This window comes from Chionomys nivalis, chromosome 20 (assembly GCF_950005125.1).
Source record: "Chionomys nivalis chromosome 20, mChiNiv1.1, whole genome shotgun sequence".
Classification (NCBI taxonomy): Eukaryota; Metazoa; Chordata; class Mammalia; order Rodentia; family Cricetidae; genus Chionomys; species Chionomys nivalis.
The window spans coordinates 30028274-30053762 of NC_080105.1; the positions used below are offsets into that span (position 1 = coordinate 30028274).

At 45.2% G+C, this 25489-nt stretch overlaps 1 protein-coding gene across 1 annotated transcript in view; it reads left to right on the forward strand.

Moving 5' to 3' along the window:
• Positions 1-25489, forward strand: part of Wwc2 (WW and C2 domain containing 2) — a 169939-nt gene that overhangs the window by 96569 nt on the left and 47881 nt on the right. Inside the window, exons 3-9 of the mRNA XM_057752431.1 lie at positions 2270-2473; positions 3613-3689; positions 13611-13690; positions 18026-18155; positions 19197-19343; positions 20491-20564; positions 24287-24529. Coding sequence (XP_057608414.1) covers positions 2270-2473; positions 3613-3689; positions 13611-13690; positions 18026-18155; positions 19197-19343; positions 20491-20564; positions 24287-24529 — 955 coding nt within the window. The remainder of the gene's footprint in view (positions 1-2269; positions 2474-3612; positions 3690-13610; positions 13691-18025; positions 18156-19196; positions 19344-20490; positions 20565-24286; positions 24530-25489) is intronic.

The window sequence follows — 25489 nt, forward strand, 5'->3', positions numbered from 1 at the left end:
CTGTGCACTGCACCACATGTGTATATGTCTGTGCACTGCACCACGTGTGTATATGTCTGTGCACGTGCATCACGTGTGTATATGTCTACACGTGCATCACGTGTGTATATGTCTGTGCACTGCACCATGTGTGTATATGTCTGCACTGCACCATGTGTGTATATGTCTGTGCACTGCACCACGTGTGTATATGTCTGTGCACGTGCACCACGTGTGTATATGTCTGTGCACTGCACCACGTGTGTATATGTCTCTGCACGTGCACCACGTGTGTATATGTCTGCACATGCACCACGTGTGTAAATGTCTGTGCACATGCACCACATGTGTATACGTCTGTGCACGTGCACCACGTGTGTATATGTCTGCACTGCACCATGTGTGTTTATGTCTGTGCACATGCACCACGTGTGTATATGCCTGTGCACATGCACCATGTGTGTATATGTTTGTGCACATGCACCATGTGTGTATATGTCTGTGCACTGCACCACGTGTGTATATGTCTGTGCACTGCACCATGTGTGTATATGTCTAACCGTGCACCACGTGTGTATATGTCTTGCATGTACACCATGTACATTCCTGATACTCAAATCAAAAGAGGGTGTCAGATCTGCAGAACTGGAGTTACAGATGGTTGTGAGCTACCAAGAGGGTGCTGGGAATTGAACCTAAGTCCTTTGCAGATGCAACAAGTGTTCTAAACCACTGGGCCATTTTTCTAGCCCCGCATTTCTGTAATGTGCTAGTCATTCATCTGAGTTCTTAAAAGTATATGTAATCAACTTTAAATTTTATTTGCTTAAAGTAGCTTTTTCTTTTGCACTACTGGGGGAGGAGGGGTTGTGTGTGTGTATGTTAGGCATTCTACCAGTGAGCTACATTCCAAACTCCTTAGACCGACTCTGTGCAGGTGTACCATACAATGAGTTGCATCCGTTTTACATTCATGAGTTTTGACAGATATATGCCACGTAACCTTTGTAATAACCAAGATATGGAGTGTTTCTGTCCCCTCAGAAAGGACATTTGGCCTCCACTGTAGCAAGTACTTCTCAGGTAGTCATTGATCCCTTTTCTGTCATTGGATTTGATTTGCCTTTGACCAGGATTTCGTATAAATGGGTTATGCAACAACTGTTGGCTGGGGTCTGATACACACATGTATATTGTCTGTATCTCTTTTTATTTCTGAGTAGTGTTTACTGTACGGATAAACCACAATTTACATACTGTAATGTAAAGGGGCGGCCTTTGTGTGCTGTGAATAGAGCTGCTAATGAGTGTCTGCGGGCAGGTATTCCCGAGTGAGTAAATACTGAGCTCTGGCCGAAAGTGTGCATTCTTTTGTGACTTTGCACAAGTGTCTCTTTGCCAACTGCACTAGTGTCCTTGCAGAGTCACAGACCCTGCACTTTGCTTGTAACCGCCGTTTACCCCAAGTAAGACACCAGTGTGTGGCAGATGCATCTATTATAAAATAAAATGGTTAGGGTGAGCCATCCCAGGGCCCATATCTCTCACTGGCAGAGGTTATCATTGGTTTGGAGAGTTTTCAGTCACTAAGGGACTTTCTCCTTAAAGCAAGAGCAAGGTGGCTTTGGCTTTTAATTGTTTTAAACTTGCTAATCTACCACAGGGTGATTGGTATTTTTGATAAAATAATGAATTTTTATTGATAAAAAATAGAAAAATAAAATGCCCATAAAGAAATATAAACTCCAATATTTATAGATTCAACAGACGTATAATAACTGAATAAAGTGGCTATTAAAACTTCAATGTTCTCTTGATTTTTGTGGGTGTGAACATGAATTTGAGAGACAGTGATGGTGCATGGACCAGGCCAGGGTAGCGCTGATGTGCTGGGTGAGAGGGCAGGAGGCCTGGTTAGGTCAGTGGAAGTCTAGCCCTTCAAAAGTCCATTTGGCTCACATATCCAAGGCCTTGGATACTGATGATAATTTAGCTCTTGTTTTCTGGGTATTGGGCACACAGAGAATTCTCAAAAGGATGATTGATAGGTGTTATCTGTATGAGGGGCGTATAGTTAGGATGCACTTCTGTCGAGGACTGCAGTTGGAGGACCAAGGGTGGTTTGGGGTTAATAGAAGAAAACAACTCCATTTCCAAGTTTTAGACAATTTATAGATGTGTCTGGTAGACACTTTAGAGGATATAAGAATTTAAACTAGCTACTTCCTCGGTGAATAGTCTCACAAACATAATTAAATCTCAACACAGACTCCACCTACTATCTTTTCAGAAACCACACAGATTGAAGATCCGAGAAAACAGTGGCGGGGCGAGCAGGAGAGGATGCTCAAGGACTATCTCTCTGTGGCCCAGGATGCACTCAGGACGCAGAAGGAGCTGTACCACGTGAAGGAACAGAGGCTGGCGCTGGCCCTCGACGAGTACGTCCGCTTAAATGACGCCTACAAGGAAAAGTCAAGTTCTCGCACAAGCCGTGAGTACTGTGTGGTTGGTCACCTCCAGATCCGAAGATGAGACTGTAGAGGAATGAAAGCCACTCACACTTCTGGAGATAAATTCTGAGCCCCTTTCCCTCCTCAGCAAAAATCCTCCAGGCCATGAGAGATGAGGGTTCCCAACAGATTGCTCAGGGAAATGCCCATCCGCACTTGAGGTACAAATCTCCCCGTTTAGGCATCGGCTTCTGCCGGGTTGCCTTTTGTTTGCGTAAATTTCTCTTGTCAGAACAAGGAAAGGAGGCCAGAGGCATCTGAACCCCTAGAACTAGAGTCAGAGAGTTGCAAGCTGCCCAACATGGGTGCTCAGAACTGAACTCAGGTCCTCTGCAGGTGCAGCAGGCGCTCTTTGCAGCCCAAATTTGAGTCTTTCAAAGATGATGTTTGCTCCTAGAGAGGGACTGGGACTTGCAACTCAGTCCCCTCCCTCTCCTGTGTTCACCTGTCAGTCATCTGGAGCTGGCCTGAATTAAAGGGGCAGCTAGGATAGGCTCAGAACTGTTACGTCGTTAGACACCCAGGGAGCTGCACTGCAGATCTCTTGAAGGAATCAGGACAAGTTCCTCTCGGTATTTTTGTATCCCGAGGCTTTTTTTTTGTTTTTTAATATGACAGAGACTTGAAGAGCCAGGCCTGGTCGTTCATGCCTTGGAAGGCAGCACTTGGAAGGCTGAGGCAGGAGAATCACTACAACTTTGAGGCTGGCCTGGACTACATAGTAAGACCCTGTTTCAGAAAAAGAAAATAGGCTTGAAATAAGTGTGTGAGACTATCTCCTAAAAGAAAAGGACAAGCTGTTTGTACAAAAGAACACACATCTTGGCCTGTGTGTTACAGGGATCAGGAAAGGCCTCGTACATCCTAGGTGTGTTCTAGACCACTCCCTGAGCAATGTCTGCAAGCCTCTTTTGACTTTGAGATAGGCTCTCACTAAGTTGTGTAAGCTGTCCTTGAACTTGCCCTTTGGCCCAGGAACACTTGCTTTTGCCATCTTTCTGCTATAGCCTCCTATCTAAGGGATATCAGGTCTCGTCCATAAACTTTACTTTTAAAATCAGTAGATTCCAAGCTTTCGATTATTGCAATTAATAAATGATATTTTTTTCTCTCTTAAAAGTCTTCTCAGGGTCTTCATCCAGCACTAAATATGATCCTGATATTTTAAAAGCTGAGATCTCCACCACGCGACTAAGGGTAAGATTGTTCTCATTGTGGTTCTTGATTGAACAAGTGCTTAGAAGCTCAGGCCATGGAGAAATCATAAGAAATCACCTCCCATCTTTGCCTCTGAAAGAAACATCTCCATTCTGCCCTGTTGGGTGGCCTTTCTCCTTTGTTTGAAGGATGGCTGGGATGACTTTTGTCTCCCGTCGGGCCTGACCCTGCTTAGCTTCAGAAATCAAATGAGATCGGGTACCTTCAGGTTGTGTGGCCATAGCCTGGGGTTCCTTTATTTCCATTGCGGACTTTTTTATTAGCAGTTAGTATATGCAAGGGAAACCTGCATCCTGATAATTTACTTTCCCTCCCTGTCTTCTGAGACGTTTTGCTCTTTCATCAGGTGCCCTGGCATTTAAAAGGTGTCTGCAGTTTCCACTAACTACCTTGTCAGTCTGTCATTCCTTCTCTGATAGGATTATTTCCTGATGATCATTGCTCTAATTATTTTGATCAAACTGCTAAATACCGATCTTGTTTATCGTTGATTGGGGGATCACATGGGCTGTTCATATGTAATAATTACATGGTCCTGCAGCAGATTATCACTACAGCAATTAATAACATCTTTATGTATACATCCTACATACTTTTGGTGCATACATGTACACATTTTTTTTGCTTGTTTGTTTTTCAAGACAGGAGTTCTCTGTGTAGCAACCCTAGCTATTCTGGAACTCACTCTGTAGACCAGGCTGGCCTCAAATTCACAGAGATATGCCTGCCTCTACCTCCTGAGTGCTGAGATTAAAGGTATGCGCCACCGTCGCCTGGCTACACTTCTTTTGATACAATAGTGGAATTGGTATGTCAAAGAATGAACACATTTTTTGGTAGGGCTAGCTTATTTGGCCAAGTGCTTGCCTAGCAAGTGGCTCAAAACAAACAAACAAACCCACCTCCTGTTTTTCGGTGGGTATTGCCAGAGCTTTAACCATTCTTGCTTCCAAATATTTGCATTAAGGCTCAAAGTTACTTAATACCCATGACTTTTGTTTACATTCCATAGGTTTGGAATTTTGAATTTTTTCTATCATGTGCTTCAAATCATTCCCTGCCTCTCTGAGAAATCACAGAGTACATTGCTTCATTTTCAAACACCTGAAGAGTTTTATCATTATCACTTATTTCAGCCAATTCTAATTCTGATTTCAATGGTTTTATTTATTTATTTGGTTTCTAGTTCCTTGCCCACATTCTGCACGCTGTACACACACACACACACACACACACACACACACATATACATATATATGTGTGTATATATGTGTGTGTGTGTGTGTGTGTGTGTGTGTGTGTGTGTGTATGTATATATATATATATTACCAAAATAGCAGTAGTACTTTACATTTCCATGCCTTGATTAATCCAGAATCTGGTTCTCTTGTCTTCTGGGTCCTTGGGTCTAGTCTGCTGTTTTGTTGGGTTTTTTTTGTCAGTTCTTGATCCTTACAGATGCTTACTTCTTAAGAACCATATACTACATGTGCAGTCACAAAAATAATTTTAAGCTTTGGACAATCTTGCATTTTTCAGAGCACTCATCTTTGCTTCTTGTGGCATTTGGGTTGGGAGCAGATGGTTTAAATCCAGAATTGGAAATGACCGGAATCCAGTCTTCACTCCCTTTCTCGGTGGGCTCTATCTCCAGTTTATCCCATCTCTTAGGGCAAAGCTCTCAGAGCTGCCCATGAGCTCATGGACACCCCTTTTCCTGCCAACCCCGTCAGCTTCATTGAGACCGAACTCCCAGCCTCTCCCCTGAGCTGTGTGGGCTTGACTACCCGTCATTCTCTGTATCCAGAACCCGACTGTGTATTCTTCCAGCTGCTCTGCTTATTGCACAGCCAGGTCCCCAGGAAAGAACTCCATGTGTGGGTCATTGCTGCGCTCCCGTTACCGTGGGGCCTTTAGCATAGTCCTGTGGGCTTAGTGGTTCTCCAGTATCTTCAGGTGGCTGGTCTGGCTTGGTTTATTACAGTTTACTCAGTGATTCTCAGAAAAAGAGCATAAAGAAAGTTCACATGTGGGTTTGCGTGTAGGCTGAGGATGTGGCTCAGCAGTAGAGCAAGGACCTTAATTCAGGCTCTGGGACAACACAGAAACAAAATCCCCAAAGCACAAACTCAGATTCCATCTACTGGAAGTCTGGGTTCTCTTCATTTATTTTATGAAATCGTGTGTAGAAGCGATCTGTGTCACCTTGTAGTAAATAGTCTTCAGGGTGCCATGCACCCTCTAGTCTGTCAGTCTGCCTATATTTCTCAAGACTGCTGTGCAGTGGGCTCATATGCTTTGGGCTGTGTCTCTGTGCCATGTCTGCACGTTACTGTGATTTATTTCTCGTTATTAGATAGCTTATTTTTGAGGAAGTGGGAATGAAGGTATTTTTTGTTAAAGCTCTCTGCCCAAACTTTGCTACTACTTAATTGTGACTTTACGGAAAGTCACTCCTGTCCTTTGAAATATTAGCCATTTCTCATAATCATCATATGACATAGCCACAGCACCTCTGTGGTCTGTGCATTCAAGGAAGAAAATATTGAAACTTTGGGATGGGGTTCAAAACAAAAACAATCTAAGGTCCCTCATACAGATAACCATAAAGAGGGTCCTGTCAATCAGGGATGTCAGGACACCCCCATGTGGTCACATCCCCAGACCTGTTTCCTAGTGAGTCTTTGACACAGCTTATGTTGTGCCGGGATGTCTGGTCCTAATTAAGGGCATTATATATTTTACCTGTTCTGTTTCCTTGTGACTACAAGGTAAACCAGAGAGAGCTGCCCGCCTTGGGAAGGTGTGTCTGTGAAGAAGAAGATGTGAGACATTTTTCCTTCTTGCCCTTATCTCTGTCGTTAGATAGATGGACAGTAGAAAATGCTTTTCGGAAGCAGTCAGGCCCCTGACTCTGCTGCTGTTGTAATTTTGGAGCCTGCTTTGAGCACTGTGGCTGGTGTGGCTGGCTTCGCTAGCTCTTCTAATTCTGGTCGGGTAGCACTTGGGGAAGAAGCGATTGGCTGGGTAGCACTTGGGGAAGGGGTGGGTATTATTATAGAGTCTCTGGGGTCGCACAGTCTCCTTTCATAGGTTGTTGTCTGAAGGTGGTAGTTGATGAAGGAACTAACTGCACCACTCCATCACTTACCTGCATTTTAAATCACGCTGACAGTTTTTAAGTATAAACAAACATTAGTTTCATAGTTCATTGCTTTGATGGAGCAATATTACCAAGTTACTGTATGGCTTTTCCTGGGAAGATCTACAGGTGCCAATTCACCCCAGATAGAACATCAATAAGTTAAAGAAACTACCCTTACTTGGAGGGAGGGAGGGGAGGAAGAGAGGGGAACGGAAGAAAATATATAGCTGTTCAATGAAAGCAATTTAAAAAAGAAAAACCAAAAAAGAGAGACTATCCTTACTTGGTCCATCCTGGTGATCTAGGAGGGCTATTGGGGTCACATAGTAGGAACATGGGTGAGGGGTAGCTTACCAAAGTGTGATACCTCTTAGATGTATCACCAAAAAGCCCCCCCAGTGTGACTGAGGACTCATGACAACTGTATCTCTGGAGTCTCCTGTTGAGATAATTAACACAAAATACCACGCTTTAAGCAGTGTTGTAAATAATGTAATAGAAGTCCTATCAATGTGCTTGAATACAGATATGCCATGTAACATGAATCGCTACAAGCAACAATTGACTTTTCACTACAGATGAAAGATCTTTGTATTTGTATGAATTCTAGCCAGCCTGCTTGGGCTCCGCTGCCAGCCTGGGAAATCCTATTAGATCATCGTGTAAACACACGTGCACAGGCGCGCGCGCACACATATACACACACACACACACACACAGCCTTTGACTTACTTCTGAGTTTCCGATGTTGCTGACCTTACTTCTGAGATATAATGACCAGTGCTAATTTGTAAGCCCAGCATTTACATTAGATGTTTTATTCTTAGAATGTTTAGACCAATTTATTTATTAATAGATGATATTTGGCTGAAGAATACAGTACAACTTTCCTAGTGGTTTTGAATGAAACTATGAATTATATAGCTAAGAAAAAGAGGAAGAGAAAATTGAGAAAAGACTGTCCAGTACCAGAGTTATCCTCATGCCCTGCTAGGAACTTCAAGGTAATTTCAAAGCACATTTGTGCCCTTCTTTTCCCCTCAAAAAATCAGTGTCAGGCCTTGAAAAGAAATAACAACCATTTCATGGATTTAATGATATTTTATTTCTGTATTTCTCTAATGGTTTTGACCTCTTTGCCTAATTTTAAGGGCTCTGTACCGCAGGCTAAGTAATATATGCAAATGAATTCCTTCCTCGACATTGTGTTGTTGAGCGATTTGGAGATTCTTCTTACTCATGTAAGTCACTAGTCTCTCCTCTCTGACTCTCAAACACACTCATTCTGCTGTGCTTGCAGCCTTTTACAAAATTAAATGCAGTTCACTTCTCTAGGAAAGGATATAGTGTCTTTCTGTATTAGACTATATGTATGTATGTATATGTGTATGTATGTATATGTGTGTGTGTGTGTATGTATGTATATCAGACAGTATTGACCGGGAACAAATGATCGGTTTAGATGACCATCCAGAACAGGAAAAGAAAATTTAAAGCATACTAAAGAGAATTATCTTAGATTAAAAACAGTTTATTGGGATTAGAGAGGGAATATGCTGGAAATACATTATATGTTTATTTAAATTCTCAGAGAATAAATAGAAGCACACTAAAAGCTTTCTTTCTTTTTCCTTCTTTTCTTTTTCTTTCTTTCTCTCTTTTTTTTTTGAAACAGAGTCTTACTGTGCAGCGCTATGTCCTGGACCTCACTGTGTAGACCAGGCTGGCCTGGAGCTACTAGAGACCCAGCTGCTTCTGCTCCTATCCTAGGACTAAAGGTGTGCTGCACCACAGCGAGATTTAAATACTTTGTATAGGAAAGAGTAGGCTCCTTTTTTTGGATAAGGGAGAACAGTCTCATTATCTTTTATATTTCTGTCACGTGTCCTAACATTTTTATTCCTTTTTTATTTTAAATTAAATACTATTTTTAATTAGCAAAGCATTGGGTTTTGTTATGGCACTTTGAAACATAATTTGTTTCTGTTTCCTGTCCCTCCCTCCTTTCCTCTCTCCCTCCTTTATTTTCTTCTCCCTTCCCTGAACCATTTGATCCATCTGTCTGGTTTCGTATCATATATATTCTATTATCTTTTTTCTCTCATGGTTCCCTTTCTAGTATCATGGCAGATAGCCCCACACCTATGTACACATTCAAAGCTGGTTCTATATAGGAGAGAGAACATGCAGTGTGTGTCTTTATGAACCCCAGGAAAAGAAGCCTGACCCCATTAGCAGTGACTCATTCCACACACTTCCCTTTTCCAGGCACCCGAGTCCCAGACTCTAGCCACTGGTTTACCTAGCCTCCCCAGACATGTGTGTTGTGACCATTTCACACAGATGTCACTGCTTGGTGACTTAAGTAAGAATGGCCCCCATAGGCTCATATTTGAATGCTTAGGGAGTGGTGCTGTTTGAGAAGGATTAGGAGATGTGGCCTTGTTGAGGGAAGTGTGTCATGGCGGTGGCCTTTGAAGTTTCAAAAGCCCATGCCAAGCCCCCCCACCCCGTGTGTGTGTGTCTGCTGCCTATGGATCAAAATGTAGAACTTTCAGCAAAATCCAGCACCTCACCTTCCTTCATGCCACTGTGCCCCCATCATGATGATAATGGACTGAGCCTCTGAAACTGTTAGCAAGCCCCCAGTCTGAATGTCTTCCTCTGTAAGAGTTGCTGTGGTCATGGTGTCTTCTCACAGCGATAACATCTGTAACGTTCTGTCCACTTTAGTTGTCTTTGTTTCCATAATGTCTCAAAGGTCCCTGCGGGTAGTGGCAGCATCCATCAGTAGTGTTGGGGAGCATACTGTATGTGCCCTCCATCAGCCAGTGACTATACATGCATGCATGTTTGTGCAGATACATTTTCATTTCTCTGGTTATTTGCTTGGAGTGGAATTGTTGGGTTATCTAATAACTTGCTGGTTAATTTTACGTGTTTGTAGAGAAATTTTACATTATTCGCTATTATTTTTATTTTCAGACAGTATATTTCATAGATGTTAATATATTTTTTCTCAATAAAAACTTTTATTGGGGCTTAAAAAACATTTCATTCATTCATCCCATTTCTTATGGCAAAAATCCATTAATTGGCCCTCACAAATGGTCCAGACAGCATCTGGAGCTCCGTTGTCCTTGTTTTTAAGTTTAGAAGTGATGACTTTGGTCTTCTGACCATCTGGAGTTGATGAGCTGGGTAGTACAGTCTTGGCTCAGGCTAGGAGCAGTAGTCAAGAGAGATTTCCAGAAGGGGCAGGTTGACAGTTGCCCTTTCTTGTCTTATAGAGGAGCTCCTCGCAAGACAATGGAGAGACCACGAAAGGGGAAGGTACTCATTAGTAAAATACCATTTTGCTCATTATAGCTTTAATGCTGCCAGGTTCACCTCGGGGGCAGCCTGGGAAACCTGCCTGTCTCCTGATCTTTCAGAGGCTTACATTACAGGTTTCGGGTTTACCTTATTCCTGTCACCCTCTTCAGTCACCTGCTCTTGAAAGAGAGCAGTGCACTAGGACTGCACAGCGGGAAGAAGCGCAGTGCTTGACCACAGCGTCTTCCCAGTTTTCAGAAATAACTTTGAAGTCAATTTAAAAATGTCAGTGGCTTTAGCTTAGCAGTAGACAATGCAGGGAATGTACCAAAGCCCTGGGCCTCTTGCCTCTCACTGCAGACTCCGGGTTTGATCCGAGGAAACTGGTGCATAAGATTAGATGGTCATTCAGGCTAAGAGGAAGCCCCGACTCCGGGCGTGTGGGCTGACCCTGTCTTCCGTTCTGGGCCAGGGAAGATCGATGACTCTCCCGTGGGAGAAAGGGTCACAGGTGCCACTCTAACGGGAGCTTTAACACTTCCCCTGGGCTCCAGCCTGGTCTCTGCTAGACTGCCCACTGTTTCCTCTGCAGGTCCCATACTGCTCACCTCTATGGTAAGAACGGGAACAATGTCGATATCACACATCGTTGTGAGACTTGAATACTGGTGTGATTAGCATCATGCCTGGATAATAGAACTACCCGTCGTCACCTCTGTGGAGAGCGGGCTAGGTGTGCAGGTCCCTGCCGGCATAGCCCTCCAGCGGGGCTTCAGGCTCACGTTTTTACATTTGGGACCCTGCATCTGAGGGTGGCTTGGAGTGGAGCACAGAAGCAAACACGTGACCTTTCCATAGCGAGTGAAGAAATGTGGGTGAATTCTTACTTAATTCCATATTCACAAAACCAAAGAACAATAAGAAAGAATGGCTGGCTGGAAATCAGATCTCTTCTCGTTTGTCAATACAATGGGAGTGAATTGTTTCATAATTAAGAAATAAAGTCCATTTTATTTTCAAATTGATATTTGGGAAATAAGAATCATCCAGGTAATGTACCAGACACCCTAAAACAGAAAGGTTTGTGCTAATGTTAGACCAACTAGATGATGTGCCTGTAGAGACAGCTCAGGCTAGCAGTGTGTGTCGTCACCATCCAGTACACAATGAAATCCAGAGGCCCGAGATTATTTCTAGAGTTTAAAGTCTCAGTTTTTATTACATGTGGTAGGAATGTTTGACACGAGCCCCAGCAGCGTTGAGTGTGCAGCGCTGGATTGTTGGTGTAGGTGCCCCGTTACACAGTGCGAGTGACAAATGATTACCCACTGAGCAGCAGCTCCCCGCCCGTCCCTCTAGTCCCTAGAAGCCATTCTCCCTCCCGTGAGTCTGACTAATTTGAGTACTTCATGTAAGGAGAACCGTGTGCTAGTTATTCTTCTCTGAGTGGCCTCTTTTATTTAACGTAAAGTCCTCAAGGCCCATCCATGTTAACACATACTGTAGAATCTTTTGACTTTGTGAGCCTGAGTACTATTTCAGTGTGAGTGTCTAGCGCATTTCCTCTACTCTTTGTTGATGGACACTTAGTATTTTCACGTCTGTGGTGAATGTGAGGAGTGCTAATGCCCCTGAGATACGGAATAGTTGAAACACTTAAATTGATCTGCGCTCTCTTCCAAATGACTCTAAGTACGATACTCCGTTTTCAGTGTGCAATACTGATTGGTTTAATTCCGCAGCTCTACATGGTCTCAATAACAGTGCTTACCAACTCTCTTTTCAAGGGTAAGAGCTTTCAGTCCATCTCTCTGAGTTGCTATTGACTGTTTGATATACTCTTCTTTGTTGTTTTAAGTAGAAGGGTTATTGTCTTTTTAACAAAAAGCATGAGAACGCTGTCAGGTACACAAGCACACAGGGAATGAGCTACTGATTACTCATGGCTCGTTTGACATGCTAATAGTGAATGCCTTTCCAATGCACCAGGAATGCTCCACCACTCTTCCTTGCCACCTCCATCTCCCTCAGGCAGCCCCGCCTCACCCCAAGTCATTCCCAAGTCATTTCTTTCTTCTGGATCCTAATAGCATTGCTCTTACTTCTCTTTGTAGTTATAAATTGAGTCTCTCTCTCTCTCTCTCTTTGACTTTTTCAAGACAGGGTTTCTCTGTAGCTTTGGAGCCTGTCCTAGAACTGGCTCTTGTAGACCAGATTGGCCTCGAACTCACAGAGATCCGCCTGCCTCTGCCTCCCGAGTGCTGGGATTAAAAGCGTGCACCACCACCGCCCGGCACAAATTGAGTCTTGAAATATAATTGCTTGTATTATTTCCCCTGATAAAATATGAGTGGACACAAAGTGAAACGTTGGCTTGAGCTCTGACAGAAAATACTGGGTATCTTCTTTAACCCGGGTACTGTGTTTACACCCATGCTCAACTCACCACGGCTCCTGCCTTGTCTGCCGACCTCTCTCACATCCACTGTGCGTGTCCCCTCCTACTTTGCTCCCCACTCTTTCAGTTCATTTTGTCTTTTCCCTGGGGTTTCTGAATACACTATGAACTGAACAAGTTCAGAAACACACTAAAGCATGGTATAACAGAGGCTTAATACTTAAAGCTGTAGCCTGATATGTGAGAATGAGTGTCCCCTGCTCTTATGAAGACTGACAGTACATTGTCACTCAACACCAGGCACGTGCTACCTTTCTGAGCTGTCGTATTGTCCTGTCACTGTTAACAAGGAATATCACAGGAAAAGTATTTCTGTCAGTGCAATAACAAGTATTTATTAATCATGTGTTTTCTTAGCCCCATGTGGACTTTGGGGATACCTGTGGTTTTCTGCAGCTTGCTGTCCCCAGGGCAGACAGTGCCCTCTTGCAGCTAGTTTTTGAATAATTCTCTGAGATAAATAACGCAGAGCAGCGACATAGGGAGGGTGGCCTGCGAAGTCAGGTGACAGTGGACTAACTCGAAGAGATGCGGGGGAGGAGTCAGCCTTGAGAGGCTTGGGCAGAGCATAGGGCAAAGGGGTCGTTAGCATGAGTGCGTGGTCCCTGAGGCATGTGTCAGTGGGCATATGTGAGAAACCAGGGCATGGCTGGCCATGCAGAGCCCAGTAAAGGAAGCAAAGAAGTCCAGGGTACAGAGTTAGTTGTATGTGGCTACAAGCTCTACTGTGACCCTGACTGGCTGTACCACACAAAGTCAAGGCCAGGATGATGTCCAGCTCGTCACAATGTTGAGTAAGTGAGGGTGAGTAGTGGTGCTTGTACATCACTGATAATTTATATATAACTCATAAACCTCCCATAGAATTTATGTGATGGAGAAGTATTAAAATCTTTCTTAGCTTACTCACGTATGATCTTTTGAAATAATGTGCTAATACTAATTATTTATAAACACTAATGGCCACTGATTTCTCACGAAGGTTAAAAAGCTGAAGAGAGAACTCTCCCAGATGAAGCAAGAACTTCTCTACAAAGAGCAAGGCTTTGAAACACTGCAGCAGTGAGTATTAAAATGCTAACATCGACGTTACAACAATTCAAAGCTCCCTAATAAAAAACAGATACAGCAATTCCATGGGAGATTTCTCAGAGACACATAGAAAGTAAAAGGCTTAAAGCACTGTGCCAAAAGCAATCAACTTAAAAAAAAAAAAAACCTTGAAAAAAATCCATACACTTTGAAAAGGGCTGAACTTAGTCATTGAAGATGAACCAAACAAACCAAAGTGAAAATGTTAACTTTTTGTCCTAGAGTCCTGGCCCACTGCGGCTTCCCTCAGACTGTGGTCTACATCAGCCTTGATGGCTAGACTGGAGAGCTTGGCTTGAGAGTCTGCGCTCTCCCTGGGATTCTGTCCATCTTTCTGTCAGTCCCAGTGACTGTATGGATTCTAGCCTGACACCCCTAAGGGCAAGTCAGGCTACGAAAGGAACCCAGTCTTCGTCATTTGCCGCATTCCCTCTGGTTTTTGCCTTCCAGTTCTAAATGAAGGTGGGCCACTGGGGTAGCGTTTAGATGGGCCAGGTTAAATGGAAATGCAGATACAAAAAGGTGGCCAATTCTAAAAGAAGCCCCTGCTCTCTACTGAGTGGGCTCATGCTAACCCAACAATGCGGGGCTCACCCGAGACACTGCCTCCTGCGGTCCCTGGTTCGCAGAAGAAGCCTGTGGTTTCCATAACTGTATGACCACAGAAAGTGCCAAAGCTCTCCTTTAATAGCCTTCAGCTGCTTTGTGTGCCAGCAGCAGCAGGGCAGTGTTCCTAGGGATCCTCCTGGCTGGTGTCATGCTCGGATAGGTTTCTCAGCTTCCTCAGCAGTGTGTTAGCAATGCCAGGCCCACACAGGAGCCACCTCTCTGGGAAGTACCCAGCTTCGCTCCTTTTGCCTAGTCTGCCTTCTGTTCTTAGAAAATCTGCTGCCATCCAAGGCATTATTCCCATTAAGTAAGGCTCGTGACTGTCACTGGCCTAACATGAGCTGATTGTTCTTCAAGCTGAATGGTGACTTGTGCTTCTGACGCCCACCCACCCACTACTCTTGACCAAGTCAGGCACATGACTGTAATCTCAGGCCTTTGTTGCTCTGATTCGGCCTTCTTGCCTCACAGAATCGGGGCACTGACACCCTTGTAGGTCCACTCACCCTAGTGCTCCCCAAACCTGCTGCTAGAATAACTGAGGAAGTCTGGAGACATCTGCTGCAGGTCTCCAATGCCAGGTGTATTTGGTGGTCTCTCGGTAAGTCTCCAGTTTAGACTTGCAGCAGCCTCGGCTGACTGCAGACTAGAATGACCTAGATGCATTATTTAGTAATCGTGTGTCCACATACAGCAGGGCTTTGCGGCAAGAGGAGATCAAACAAAGAGTGCCACAAAATAGTTAGACATTTTAAGATACATGAAATTATAACTCAGGGTTAAAGGTTAGCCAAACTCTCTGGGTTATGTTGTGTTGGTGTGACAATACTCTATTGTTTGAAAGCAGTTTTCCTGCAACACTTCCCGTGGCCATCTGAGGCATCTGTAAGACTGTCGTAGCATTCCGTGAGAAAACAATAGACATCTGTGTGGAAAGCCGGCTTTCTCTCGGAATGAACCGAGAACAGAAGGGTACAGTATCTAAGGACAGAGACCTCCCCTGTTGCTCTCAGGTATAGACAAAGCAAAGCCTTATCCTCCAGCTGCTGCCTCTGTACCACTAAAACACTGACCAATAACTGGTAGACCAGAGACCAGACTTTAAAACAAACCTCCGTGCTAACGCCACGGAAGATTTGTTTATTTGTTGTGTCTGCGACAGTTTTCTGTAGCATTTTACTTCTTCAGCACAGACAGGAATCCTGTCAATGAATCTTGAATTATAATGTGATTTATCCTTGATTTCCTTTTGCTTGGCACAACAGTTTTATGCTGGGTTAATAAATAACTTTCTGTGTTTCTCGGTTTATGCCCACAAATTTGACGGCAGCCTAACAGTAGTGTGGCTTGTGTCTAGGAGGACCCTGGGAACACCCTGTGCCTCCCCAGATGGGAAATGATAGCAACACTTAGCAAATCAAAAGCAAGTGTGGTCCCCATGAAAACCCGGCTCCGAAGCAAGTCTTCCAGAGGAGGCATACCAGTGAAAATCTCTTTCCAATATAGAGTAAACATTTTAAAGTTTAAAAAAAAAAAATAGGGAAAAATTAAGATTCATTTCATTCAAACACAGAGAAATAAAAGCATGGAACTTCATTTTAAAGGCAAAAGGTGGCTAAGCCTATGGATCTGTATAGCAAGAGCCACCAAAAAGGTTAATAAGCCATTAAACTACTTCATATTTTCCTAGTCAGGTCAAAAGAGGGAGGAACGTGAGAAAGAGAACGCGGAGGAAGAGTGAGAGAGCAGGAAACGCGAGGTAGAAACGAACATTAAAGGAGGGAGGTTTGAGGGAGGGTTCCAAATACAGTAAGGTAGCCGAGAAGTTTCCATCAAAATGAAAAACTCTCAGAAAATTAACCCAGTAGTCTAGCTGGACTCTGGGTTTTAATTTTTAAATGGCAAAGTGTGTTTCTGAGCTAAGGGCATGTTTTACCATTACATACGGAGGGTTTCACGTGTGGAAGAAATCAGTCTTGCTCTGAAAGTCACTTTGACATAGTTTCTGTGTCATGTAAACTTTTTATGAAATCCCAGTTTGTCTCCAGTTTTTGTTTGCTTGCTTTTAATTTATTAAGTGCCTTGCTTGAAAATGCAAACATCATCTGGAAACAGTTTTGCTTTCAGTTAGTGAGCCTTCACCTGTGTTAGGTTGGCGGGCATAATTCTTTGAGGAGCCAAAGATTGCATTGATAAATCTCTTCCCAAATAAGTGGAATTAAGCAATATTCGCAATGTTGTTTTCATGAAATATTCTAGCTTATTGGTCATAAGAGCCCTCAGCCAGGGTCTGAACTTTAGGATAGTGGCCCTGCTAGCTGTTCTGTGTGGTTTAAGAGTTAAATTTGCATAAGCTTTCCAGCACACACACACACACACACACACACACACACACACAGCCTCGTTCTTCATTTGGAAAAAATGACAATGGGATCACCAAGGCCCACTTCCTACGCTAAACTGTGTGTGTGTCTATGTGTGTGGAATTCTGTGACTCTGTTGCTGTTCTTCATTATCAAATGACCTTATAATCAACCTTATTTTGCTAGGCTTTTAAAAGCTTAATTGCTTGTTCAGTAGCATAAAATATTCACTAAAATGGTACTCGGGGAGATGCATTATCTACAGACTGCACTTGTTTGAGTTAACTTTGTTTGGCAACGTGATTGAGACGGTGTCGTGTTTTATTCAGATGCACCGCTCACATTGGAGGTGCATATTAATTATTAAATGGCTTAAACCAGATGAGCTCTGGGTCCGTTTCTTCTGATTCAGTGTCTGCCATTTCTCTGGAGGGCCCATGATAAGCAAGCCCCAAAGCAGGTCTGAGAAACTGTGTAGAGCTGCAGGCTGCTGGGGCAGAGGCATTATCTGTAAGTAAAACCCAAGGTGTATCCAGAAGGAACCCTGGAGAGGCCTTAACTGAAGAGAACAGGATGCTGATCATGACCGGAAGATCCAACAACTTCTTAAACAGAAGTAGGAGATTTGGTTGAGCCCTTCCCAAACAGTGAGTCTCCAGGTCCTCTAGCCTACAGTAATAACGATGTACATCCATGGGGACCCGGGACAGATTGGCTCACTGAAGAGCTGCTTACTCAATACACACTGGCGGAGGGGCACAGCTGCCATCTGTCTTGTTCCTAAATTCGAACTCATTCAGCAAGGCAAGAAGTCTCATCTCAATTCATAGCTTTAGCAGATACTTTTTAGATGTTTGACAGAAACAAGAAGCTGCACAATCCAAATATCACCAGAGACTCACTAGTACAAATAAGACCTGCCAGGCACTTACTAGAGACTCACCATGCCGCCGCCGCTCTGCCAGGTGTTGCTCGGGCCTCACGCCTGGGAACGTCAGTGGCCGCTGCTGCGTCTGCTGCTGCAGTGTGGCTGGTCCCTGCCAGTTTTCTTTCTTGGCTGACAGATAAGGCTGAGTGTGGTAAAGACCGGCTCAGCCAGCCTCGGGAGCAGCCAAGAATATGCGTGTGCCTGAAAGTGGGTAGGAGGGCTAAGATACGATGCAGTGGGTGGAGAAGTCGAGTATGAGGGGAAGGAGGTGGCACTCGGTCTGTGCGGTGTCCTGTGAGAGCAATGGTGCAAGGTTGTCTGCTAATGAAGGGACCAAAGCCAGCGGTTCCTCTGCACTTACCTTTTTATATAAAACTTTTCCTTCACCTCCTCCTCGCTTAACAGAATTGATGAAAAGATGTCCGGGGGCCAGAGCGGGTATGAACTTGGTGAAGCCAAAGCCATCCTGACGGAACTGAAGTCTATCAGAAAAGCCATCAGCTCAGGAGAGAAGGAAAAGCAAGATCTGATGCAGGTATATTGTGGGCGTCCGTGTCTGTCCACTCGGGCCCGGGACGCTCTCCCTACTCCTGCTGATTGTGCCCACCCTGGATAGTTACAGGCTCTGAGGAACACATGGAGAATGAGTTGGTTTCCAACTTGTGTCCCTTGTGAAGGCAGGGCTCAGATGTCCTTCTAGACTGAGTAGAGTCGGGGGAGATGGAGCCTGGAATCCATAGGGAGAGCTTGTGTCTTGGCACACCCCTAAACCCATGGAAGCTTTGTGTGGGATCTAGATTGTCAGGGTTCTCCCTACGAGTGACCCTCACCTAGGGCACACGGGAGTGTGTCACCATCATCAGTAGGTAATGGATATGTCTCTTGGGCTGGGGGACGTTGGCCCAGCCAGGAGCAGCCACTGTTACCTCCAGGAGAGCTGCTAGTTGATCCCTTTGTTTCTCTGTACAGTCTCCAGCCTGCAGATCTTAGCTCCTCAGATCCATCCTCACACAGGGAAACACAGAGCGACAGCTGGCAATGATCAGTCTGAATATCTGTGCCTGTCAGAGCCCTGTCCTTGTCTTGAGGACATCTCCCTTCTGTCCCTTTCCCTCTACCTCATAATTTAAAAAAAGAAGAAGACATTAGGGGTTCATCACATCTAGCCAGGCTTCAGTCTGTGTCTCCGTCCAGTGTTAGCGCCAGTAGTGATACTTGGACCTGAGTCCCATGTCTAGCACCATATCAAGCAGTTCTCAGCCATCTGTAGCTCCAGCTCCAGATCGGACACCCTCTTCTGGCCTCTATGGGCACCTGCACACATGTGGCTCTCACACACAGAGACATACACAAAATACATGTATAACAAATCAATACAAAGCTAGATTCTAGTACCCACAGGAGAAGGGAGGCCACCTGCTGAATATGCCCTCACACACTTCCAGAATCATACACCTGTGCAAAATACACAGAGAAGTCACAACTCACCAGCAGAGCCCTTCCCTTCAGTGGTACTATGGAAGAGGACTGCCCTCCTGCGTGGTAGTCTTAGGAGGTGCTGTGTGCTTCTTGACAGAGTCTTGCTAAGCTGCAGGAACGCTTCCATGTGGACCAGAACATGGGCAGCTCGGAGCCAGACCTGAGATCTAGTCCTGTGAACTCCCATCTCTCTCTGTCCCGACAGACCCTGGATGCTGGGTCACAGACAAGCATTTCTGGAGATGTAAGTAGCCAGAGGACATCAGCTGCCCCAATGCTGTCTTCCCTAGGGGAGGGGGAGTTGAGGGGCACAGGGGAGGGGGTGGGGAGGGACTCTAACCAGAGCTGGAGAGTAGGTACTCAGTGTCTCGCCCTCCAGATTCAGCCTCGTCTTCTGCATCAAAGTGCCAAGTGCGCACAGCCGGAACATCCCCGGCTGCATCTCTTTACAGATGCTACTGAGGAGGTAGACATTACCACCCAGTTTAATCCCCTCCCAACTCGGTTTACAGGCATGTGAACCGGAGTCACTTCTTATAAACACTAAGGGGAATGGAAACCATAGAGGTGCTTTCAAAGCTGACGCGAAGGGGCTGGAGAACGGCTCCGCCTCTGCGAGTGTCTCTTGCTCTGCCAGAGCCTCCCTGCACCCACATCAGGCAGCTCATAACCTGTGACTCCAGCTCCAGGGGATCTGACAGCCAGATGTGGCTCCCCCAAACACCTCCTCACGCCATAGACTCTCTCTCACACACACGTCCATGTGCATGAGTTCTTGTTTTTGAAAAAGAAATTGTTTTTATAAATTTGAAGTTGAGTATTTGTGAATTATAGCTTATGTTTGAAAATATTCCCTATGATCTGTATATTATTATGTCCCCCTCTTCCCCGAGAAAAGCCGCCCACAAGTGTTTAGGTTTGTTAGGTCCCCGCTTATATTTATGCCTCTTGGATGCCTGTGCTCTGAAAATGAAGCAGATCGTGCTGACAGTAGGTCTCACCTGTTTGGAAATTAACTCCTGAGGTTATTTAATTTACATTGCATGTAGTTATGAGTTAAATAATGGAAATTTTGGCAAAGAAATCAGTTCCATTTCGTAAATTTCATTGACCTACACACCCTTCATAAACTCGCAGACACCAGACACAATTGCCTGGTGTCTTTGTCTTGGATTTAATCTGTGTTGAAAGCAGTGCGAAACTCTTTGCGAAACAGATGAGCCCGGGTGAGGACGCCTTTCCCCTGCTGAGTGAGTGAGGTTTAACTGGAGCTTCCCCGTCTCACAGCCATTTTCTCCAGCTTTTCAATTACTCGGGCTTCCTAGAAACAAAAGCCGTTTACTTCATTCATTAGCAGAGTTAATTGACTTTCTTCCTTCTGTTTTTACTAGATTGGAGTGCGGAGCCGATCAAATTTAGCTGAGAAGGTCAGGCTGAGTCTCCAGTATGAAGAAGCCAAAAGAAGGTGAGGGCCAGGTACTGGCTCACCGTGGTCGGTGGGCTCCAAGGACGGTCTCTTTTTCAGGATTAATCTTTGCGGCTGTGGTGACCAGTGTGGCCCGCTCCCTGCTGCTGTCGCCAAGCCTGCCCTTGGGGCTTTAGCCTGTGAGGGCCGCTTCCTGTCTTCAGCTCTCTCTCCACCCCCTGCAAAGTTCAAAACTAAAGAGAATTTCAATTTCTTTTTATTTATTTTTTTTTGAGGCAGCGTTTCTCCATGTAACTCTAGCTGTCCTGGAACTCAAACTGTAGACCGGGCTGGCTTCAAACTCAGAGATCCACCTGCCTCTGCCTCCCAAGTGCTGGATTAAAGACGTGCGCTGGATACCCAGCTTGAATAAGGAGAATTTAGTGAGAAGTACGGGGATGAAGGTTTCCCCTTCCCTTTTGGGAACAAAGTCTGGAGCTTGTATCATGCATCCAATTGAAAGTAAGATGGTTGTTTCCTAGGCCAAAGCCCTGTGCAGTGGCCCAGCCCTGCCCCTTTGCTGGGACTTACCTTTGAGTTGCCCTTTATCCTGACGGCTCTCTACTGCTACCTAGGAGGTGTTGCGTGTCTGCTCCAGCTGACAGTCAGGGAAGGAGGCGGGAATCTCCGTTATCTCATAAGCTCTTGGGTTCTCATCTTTTTAATTCCTTGACTCTGCTGGGGTTCAGCACAAGAAACCACAAGGTCCTGAAGTGGCAGGTAGATCCTCTTTTTTTTTTTTTTTTTTTTTGGTTTTTCGAGACAGGGTTTCTCTGTGGTTTTGGAGCCTGTCCTGGAACTAGCTCTGTAGACCAGGCTGGTCTCGAACTCACAGAGATCCGCCTGCCTCTGCCTCGGCGCGCGCCACCACCGCCCGGCCAGGTGGATCCTCTCATTCTTACTCTTAGCCCCATTCAGGAGTTAATTTCCAAACAGGTCAGACCTACTGTCAGCTTCGTTTTCAGAGCACAGGCATCCAAGAGGCATAAATATAAGCGGGGACCTAACAAAACTAAACACTTGTGGGCGGCTTTTCTCGGGGAAGAGGGGGACATAATTACAGATCATAGGGAATATTTTCAAACATAAGCTATAATTCACAAGTACTCAACTTCAAATTTATAAAATCAGAATGACGGTGAAGGTCATTCTGCTACCGATGATTTCATTATTTGTCTTTTAAGAGCTTAAACACGCCACTGATTGTCACCATTCAGGAGACTTTAGGAGAAACTGCATCGTCACCTTACAAGAATCTAAGGAATGTATTTTGTTTCTCCTCAGACCAGGGGGCCCTCCCAGAGTGTTGAGGCTCCTACCATAAAGAGGACCCTCCTGACCCTCAGACATTCGCATGTGTCCGTTATTACTAGAGACGATAAAATTTTAAAGCAGTTGACCACAGGTCTTAGAGGTTATTTGGCTTTAACAAAGTGAAATGAATATTACTGTATTACAGTATTTGCCTCTGTGTTAGCCAGTCTTTCAGATAATACCTGGGTCTTCAGTTTACTGAACAGAAATCCAAGTTTCGTTCCAGAAATGATTAACCACATGACCTTGAACAAGTTCCTTGGTCATTCTGAGTGACATTTAAGTCAGCTAATTTTAATGTCTCTAACTTCCCCTGGTAGATTTTAAATGTCTTGAGGCTAGGAAAGCCTTTTTAATTATATTATCTCCTTTCCAGGAACAGAACTGGGAGCTTGCCCTCAGTAGCTTTGGAGGGTTGGTCTTTGGTATGGAGGCCCAGGCTATGACAGCTCCTCAGGGTGGCGTGGTCAAGGGTCCTCTCGCTGTGAGCAGGCCAACCCTGTAACAGCCGGAACTCCTTGGTTCTGCCATGGACAGAGCCCAAGATTTATGTCCTGTTTTCTGAAGGCTCGTGGCCGTAACTCAGAATTAAAGAGCCCTGGGCTTGCAGCAAGTCTTCTTAAGGACTTAGGTGCCTTGGGTCACCGTGAGCTTTCCCTCCATGGTGATCACCTCTAACAGTTAGTGACCTCTAGCGCTTGTGTGACACTCCCCTGCCTAGTTCCCGGAAGTCCCCTCCACATCCTCCCCGCCACATCTGTGTGCCCGTTCCAAAATAAAATCCAATGTCTGCCTAATCGTGTGCCCTCAAGTAATAAATAGATACCTTTCTTCCCTGTGCCTCGCTGTTACTCCCAGCTCAATTAGCTGCTTTGGGCACATCAAAACTTAGGCCATTGTTTCTTCGCCATTTGGCTGTTGTGGTATGTTATTTGGAGCTGGTTTTAGGGTTTCAGAGATGCTGACTCTCAAGGGAATTTGCATGTGTTGAAAACACGTTTTTCCTCCTCAGTTCTTAACAAGGGAAGACATAGTAATTCTTCCCTGAGCCTGTCTTCTCCTCCAGCTTTTGTTTTATGTGCTCAACGAAGCTAATAATATCATGCTTATTTAGCGATTTGATGATTAATTCCAGTACGCGGAGACAGTTGTTTCTGGTTTTGTGTTTAAAGCTGAAGAATAGCCGATGTTACACCTGTCGTGAGTGCAGCGGAGGTGGAAAGAGAAGCACACTGCATATGTACCAATCCAGGATAACTTTTGCTTTTTAAAAAAACCACAGTAAGAAACTTAAGGCACAGGGGTCCAGACCTGCTTTGTTTATATCTTTGTTTTGAGCTTTTTCTCATAATAGTTTCTTCCTTTCCTTTATAGTTTCTTCCTTCAGAACAGGGGAACTCATCCCTTTTTCTGTCTGTTCCTCTTGTCTGGTGTCGCCGCCACAGCAGCCAAAGCTTTCGTCCACTGGTTTATGTATTATGTAGGGATATGGGTTTCAGTGGTGTTTGTCTGGATCTTGCCCTATGGCCGATGAGACATCAACTTTCAGTCCATGGGAAGTCGTGATTGGCTTCGTAGTGCTGCAGGGCGGGTCCGTTTCATTCCGGAGACTCGGCGTTTGTGCTGAATTTGGAGTTATGTGAATCTGACCATCTCTAACTGGACTCGAGACATCGGGAGGTCCTGGGTCAGCCAAGACTGTGATGCCAGAGGCTTTACAGCGGTGCTTTTCCCCTTCACTCTATGGTTGCCACGCTAGCCGCCTTTGCCTTGTGGGTTAAGGTCCACCATACCTGCCCCTGTGCAGCCCAATAACCAGATAGGAACATAGGTCAGAAGCAGTAACGCCTGAGATGGCCCAATATTACTCAATAATTAATGCTTACCATGCAAAGGTCCCACTGAGGGGAGATTTCCCAGTGTGAAGTTTGAGAAAAGTGGGGTGGGAGGAAATGGGGCCCTGCCCATCATCTTTGGTGATACGAATCCTTAATGAGTTGATTTTGCCTTCATATGGGTTGACCAAGGCTCCTCTCCTGTCTTTCTCATTTCTTCCTTCTGTGATCTGCTGCTACCTCGGTTTCTACACAGCTTTGGAAGTACCATCTGACTGGGGTACAGAAGCTTTACCCCAAGTACTCTAACCTACAACCTGGCATTTTGGGGCACCCTGACATGTTTGTTTGTTTCTTAATGGAAGCTTCTAGCTAGCCCTCCCATTACCCTGCACACATTAGGAATGCCTGCCTGTGGTACTCTACTTTAGATGCTCCGTTCACGTGACCTGGAGTGTGTGACCGCTCCTTGCTCTCTGGGAAGATGTAGATTGCAATTGCACCAGGACATAACCTGGGCTGATTTCCCTTTTCCCAGGAGTCCTAAACACTTGTGTCTTCTATGTCTTTTAGCATGGCTAACTTGAAAATTGAACTGTCAAAGTTGGAGAGCGAGGCCTGGCCCGGGGCCCTGGATGTCGAGAAGGAGAAGCTGATGCTGATCAAGGAAAAAGAAGAGCTTTTGAAAGAGCTGCAGTTCATCACCCCGCAGAAACGCACGCAGGACGAGCTGGACCGCCTGGAAGCAGAGCGCCAGCGACTGGAGGAGGAGCTGATGTCCGCACAGGGCTTGCCGAGCAGGGCTCTGGCCGAGAGGTGTGTGTGTGTGTGTTTCTGGGAACAGGGTGACTTGAACCTGTGGTTGTGTCTTAAGGTGACGTTTCCCCAGGTTTGGAAATCTTATATATAACTTCTGCTGTTCATGGACTCAGAAGCAGCACAAAACAATTTCATTTTGGCAGAGCAATAAAGCTCACCCTCCCATGCCCTGGAGTATCAGTTCCTCTGTGTCTATTAGGAATGGGAAAGTGCTCATGACAGATGTCGAATAACTAAGGAATGTTGACATAAAATCAGGAGTGCAGTCCATCACTGAGCGAGCCTGATAACAATAGCTGTAAACTGTTGCTCTCTGGGGAAGACGCTCTAGACTTCATGAAGCAGGGCAGCCTTCCTAGGCTCGTTTTCAATACTGACAAGAAGCCCTATGTTTATTGCTTTTAATTTCAGAAGGAAAGGAAGTGACAGCTTGCTCTCTTTGACACCTTACTCAGTCACAGGATGTTCCTCGCATGTGGCTTGTTCTTGCTTCTGAAGCAGAGGCAAACATTCTGAGCGTTTTCTGATTTGTCTGTGGGAAGGCGCGGGTTATTTATTCAAAAGTACCCAGTGCTGCAAGCAGAGTGGCAGGACTGTTGATCAGAGGACACACGTGTCCCTCGGGTGTGAGCACACCAGCCGAGCCCGGTGCCTGGACAGATCTGTGTTGCTGGCTGCTGTAGCAGGGTACCTGTTTGGTGGCAATCTGTGGCCCTTCAGAACCAGTGCGCATCCTAGACCGGCACAGGAGAAGTGTCTGCCCCAGCGACCTGGAAATGAGTGCACGCATCCATCCAGAACCCAGTTCCTTTTCCTTCTTCATCCTTTGCCGCTTGCCTTCTAATCCCTATTTCTCAATGACTGTCCAGAGTTTTAAACATTAAAATATTTTAAACTATGGGAATGGTGGGGCAGGGAGGGAGAAATCTGCGGTTCCTGATTAGGTCTTAGCATGTG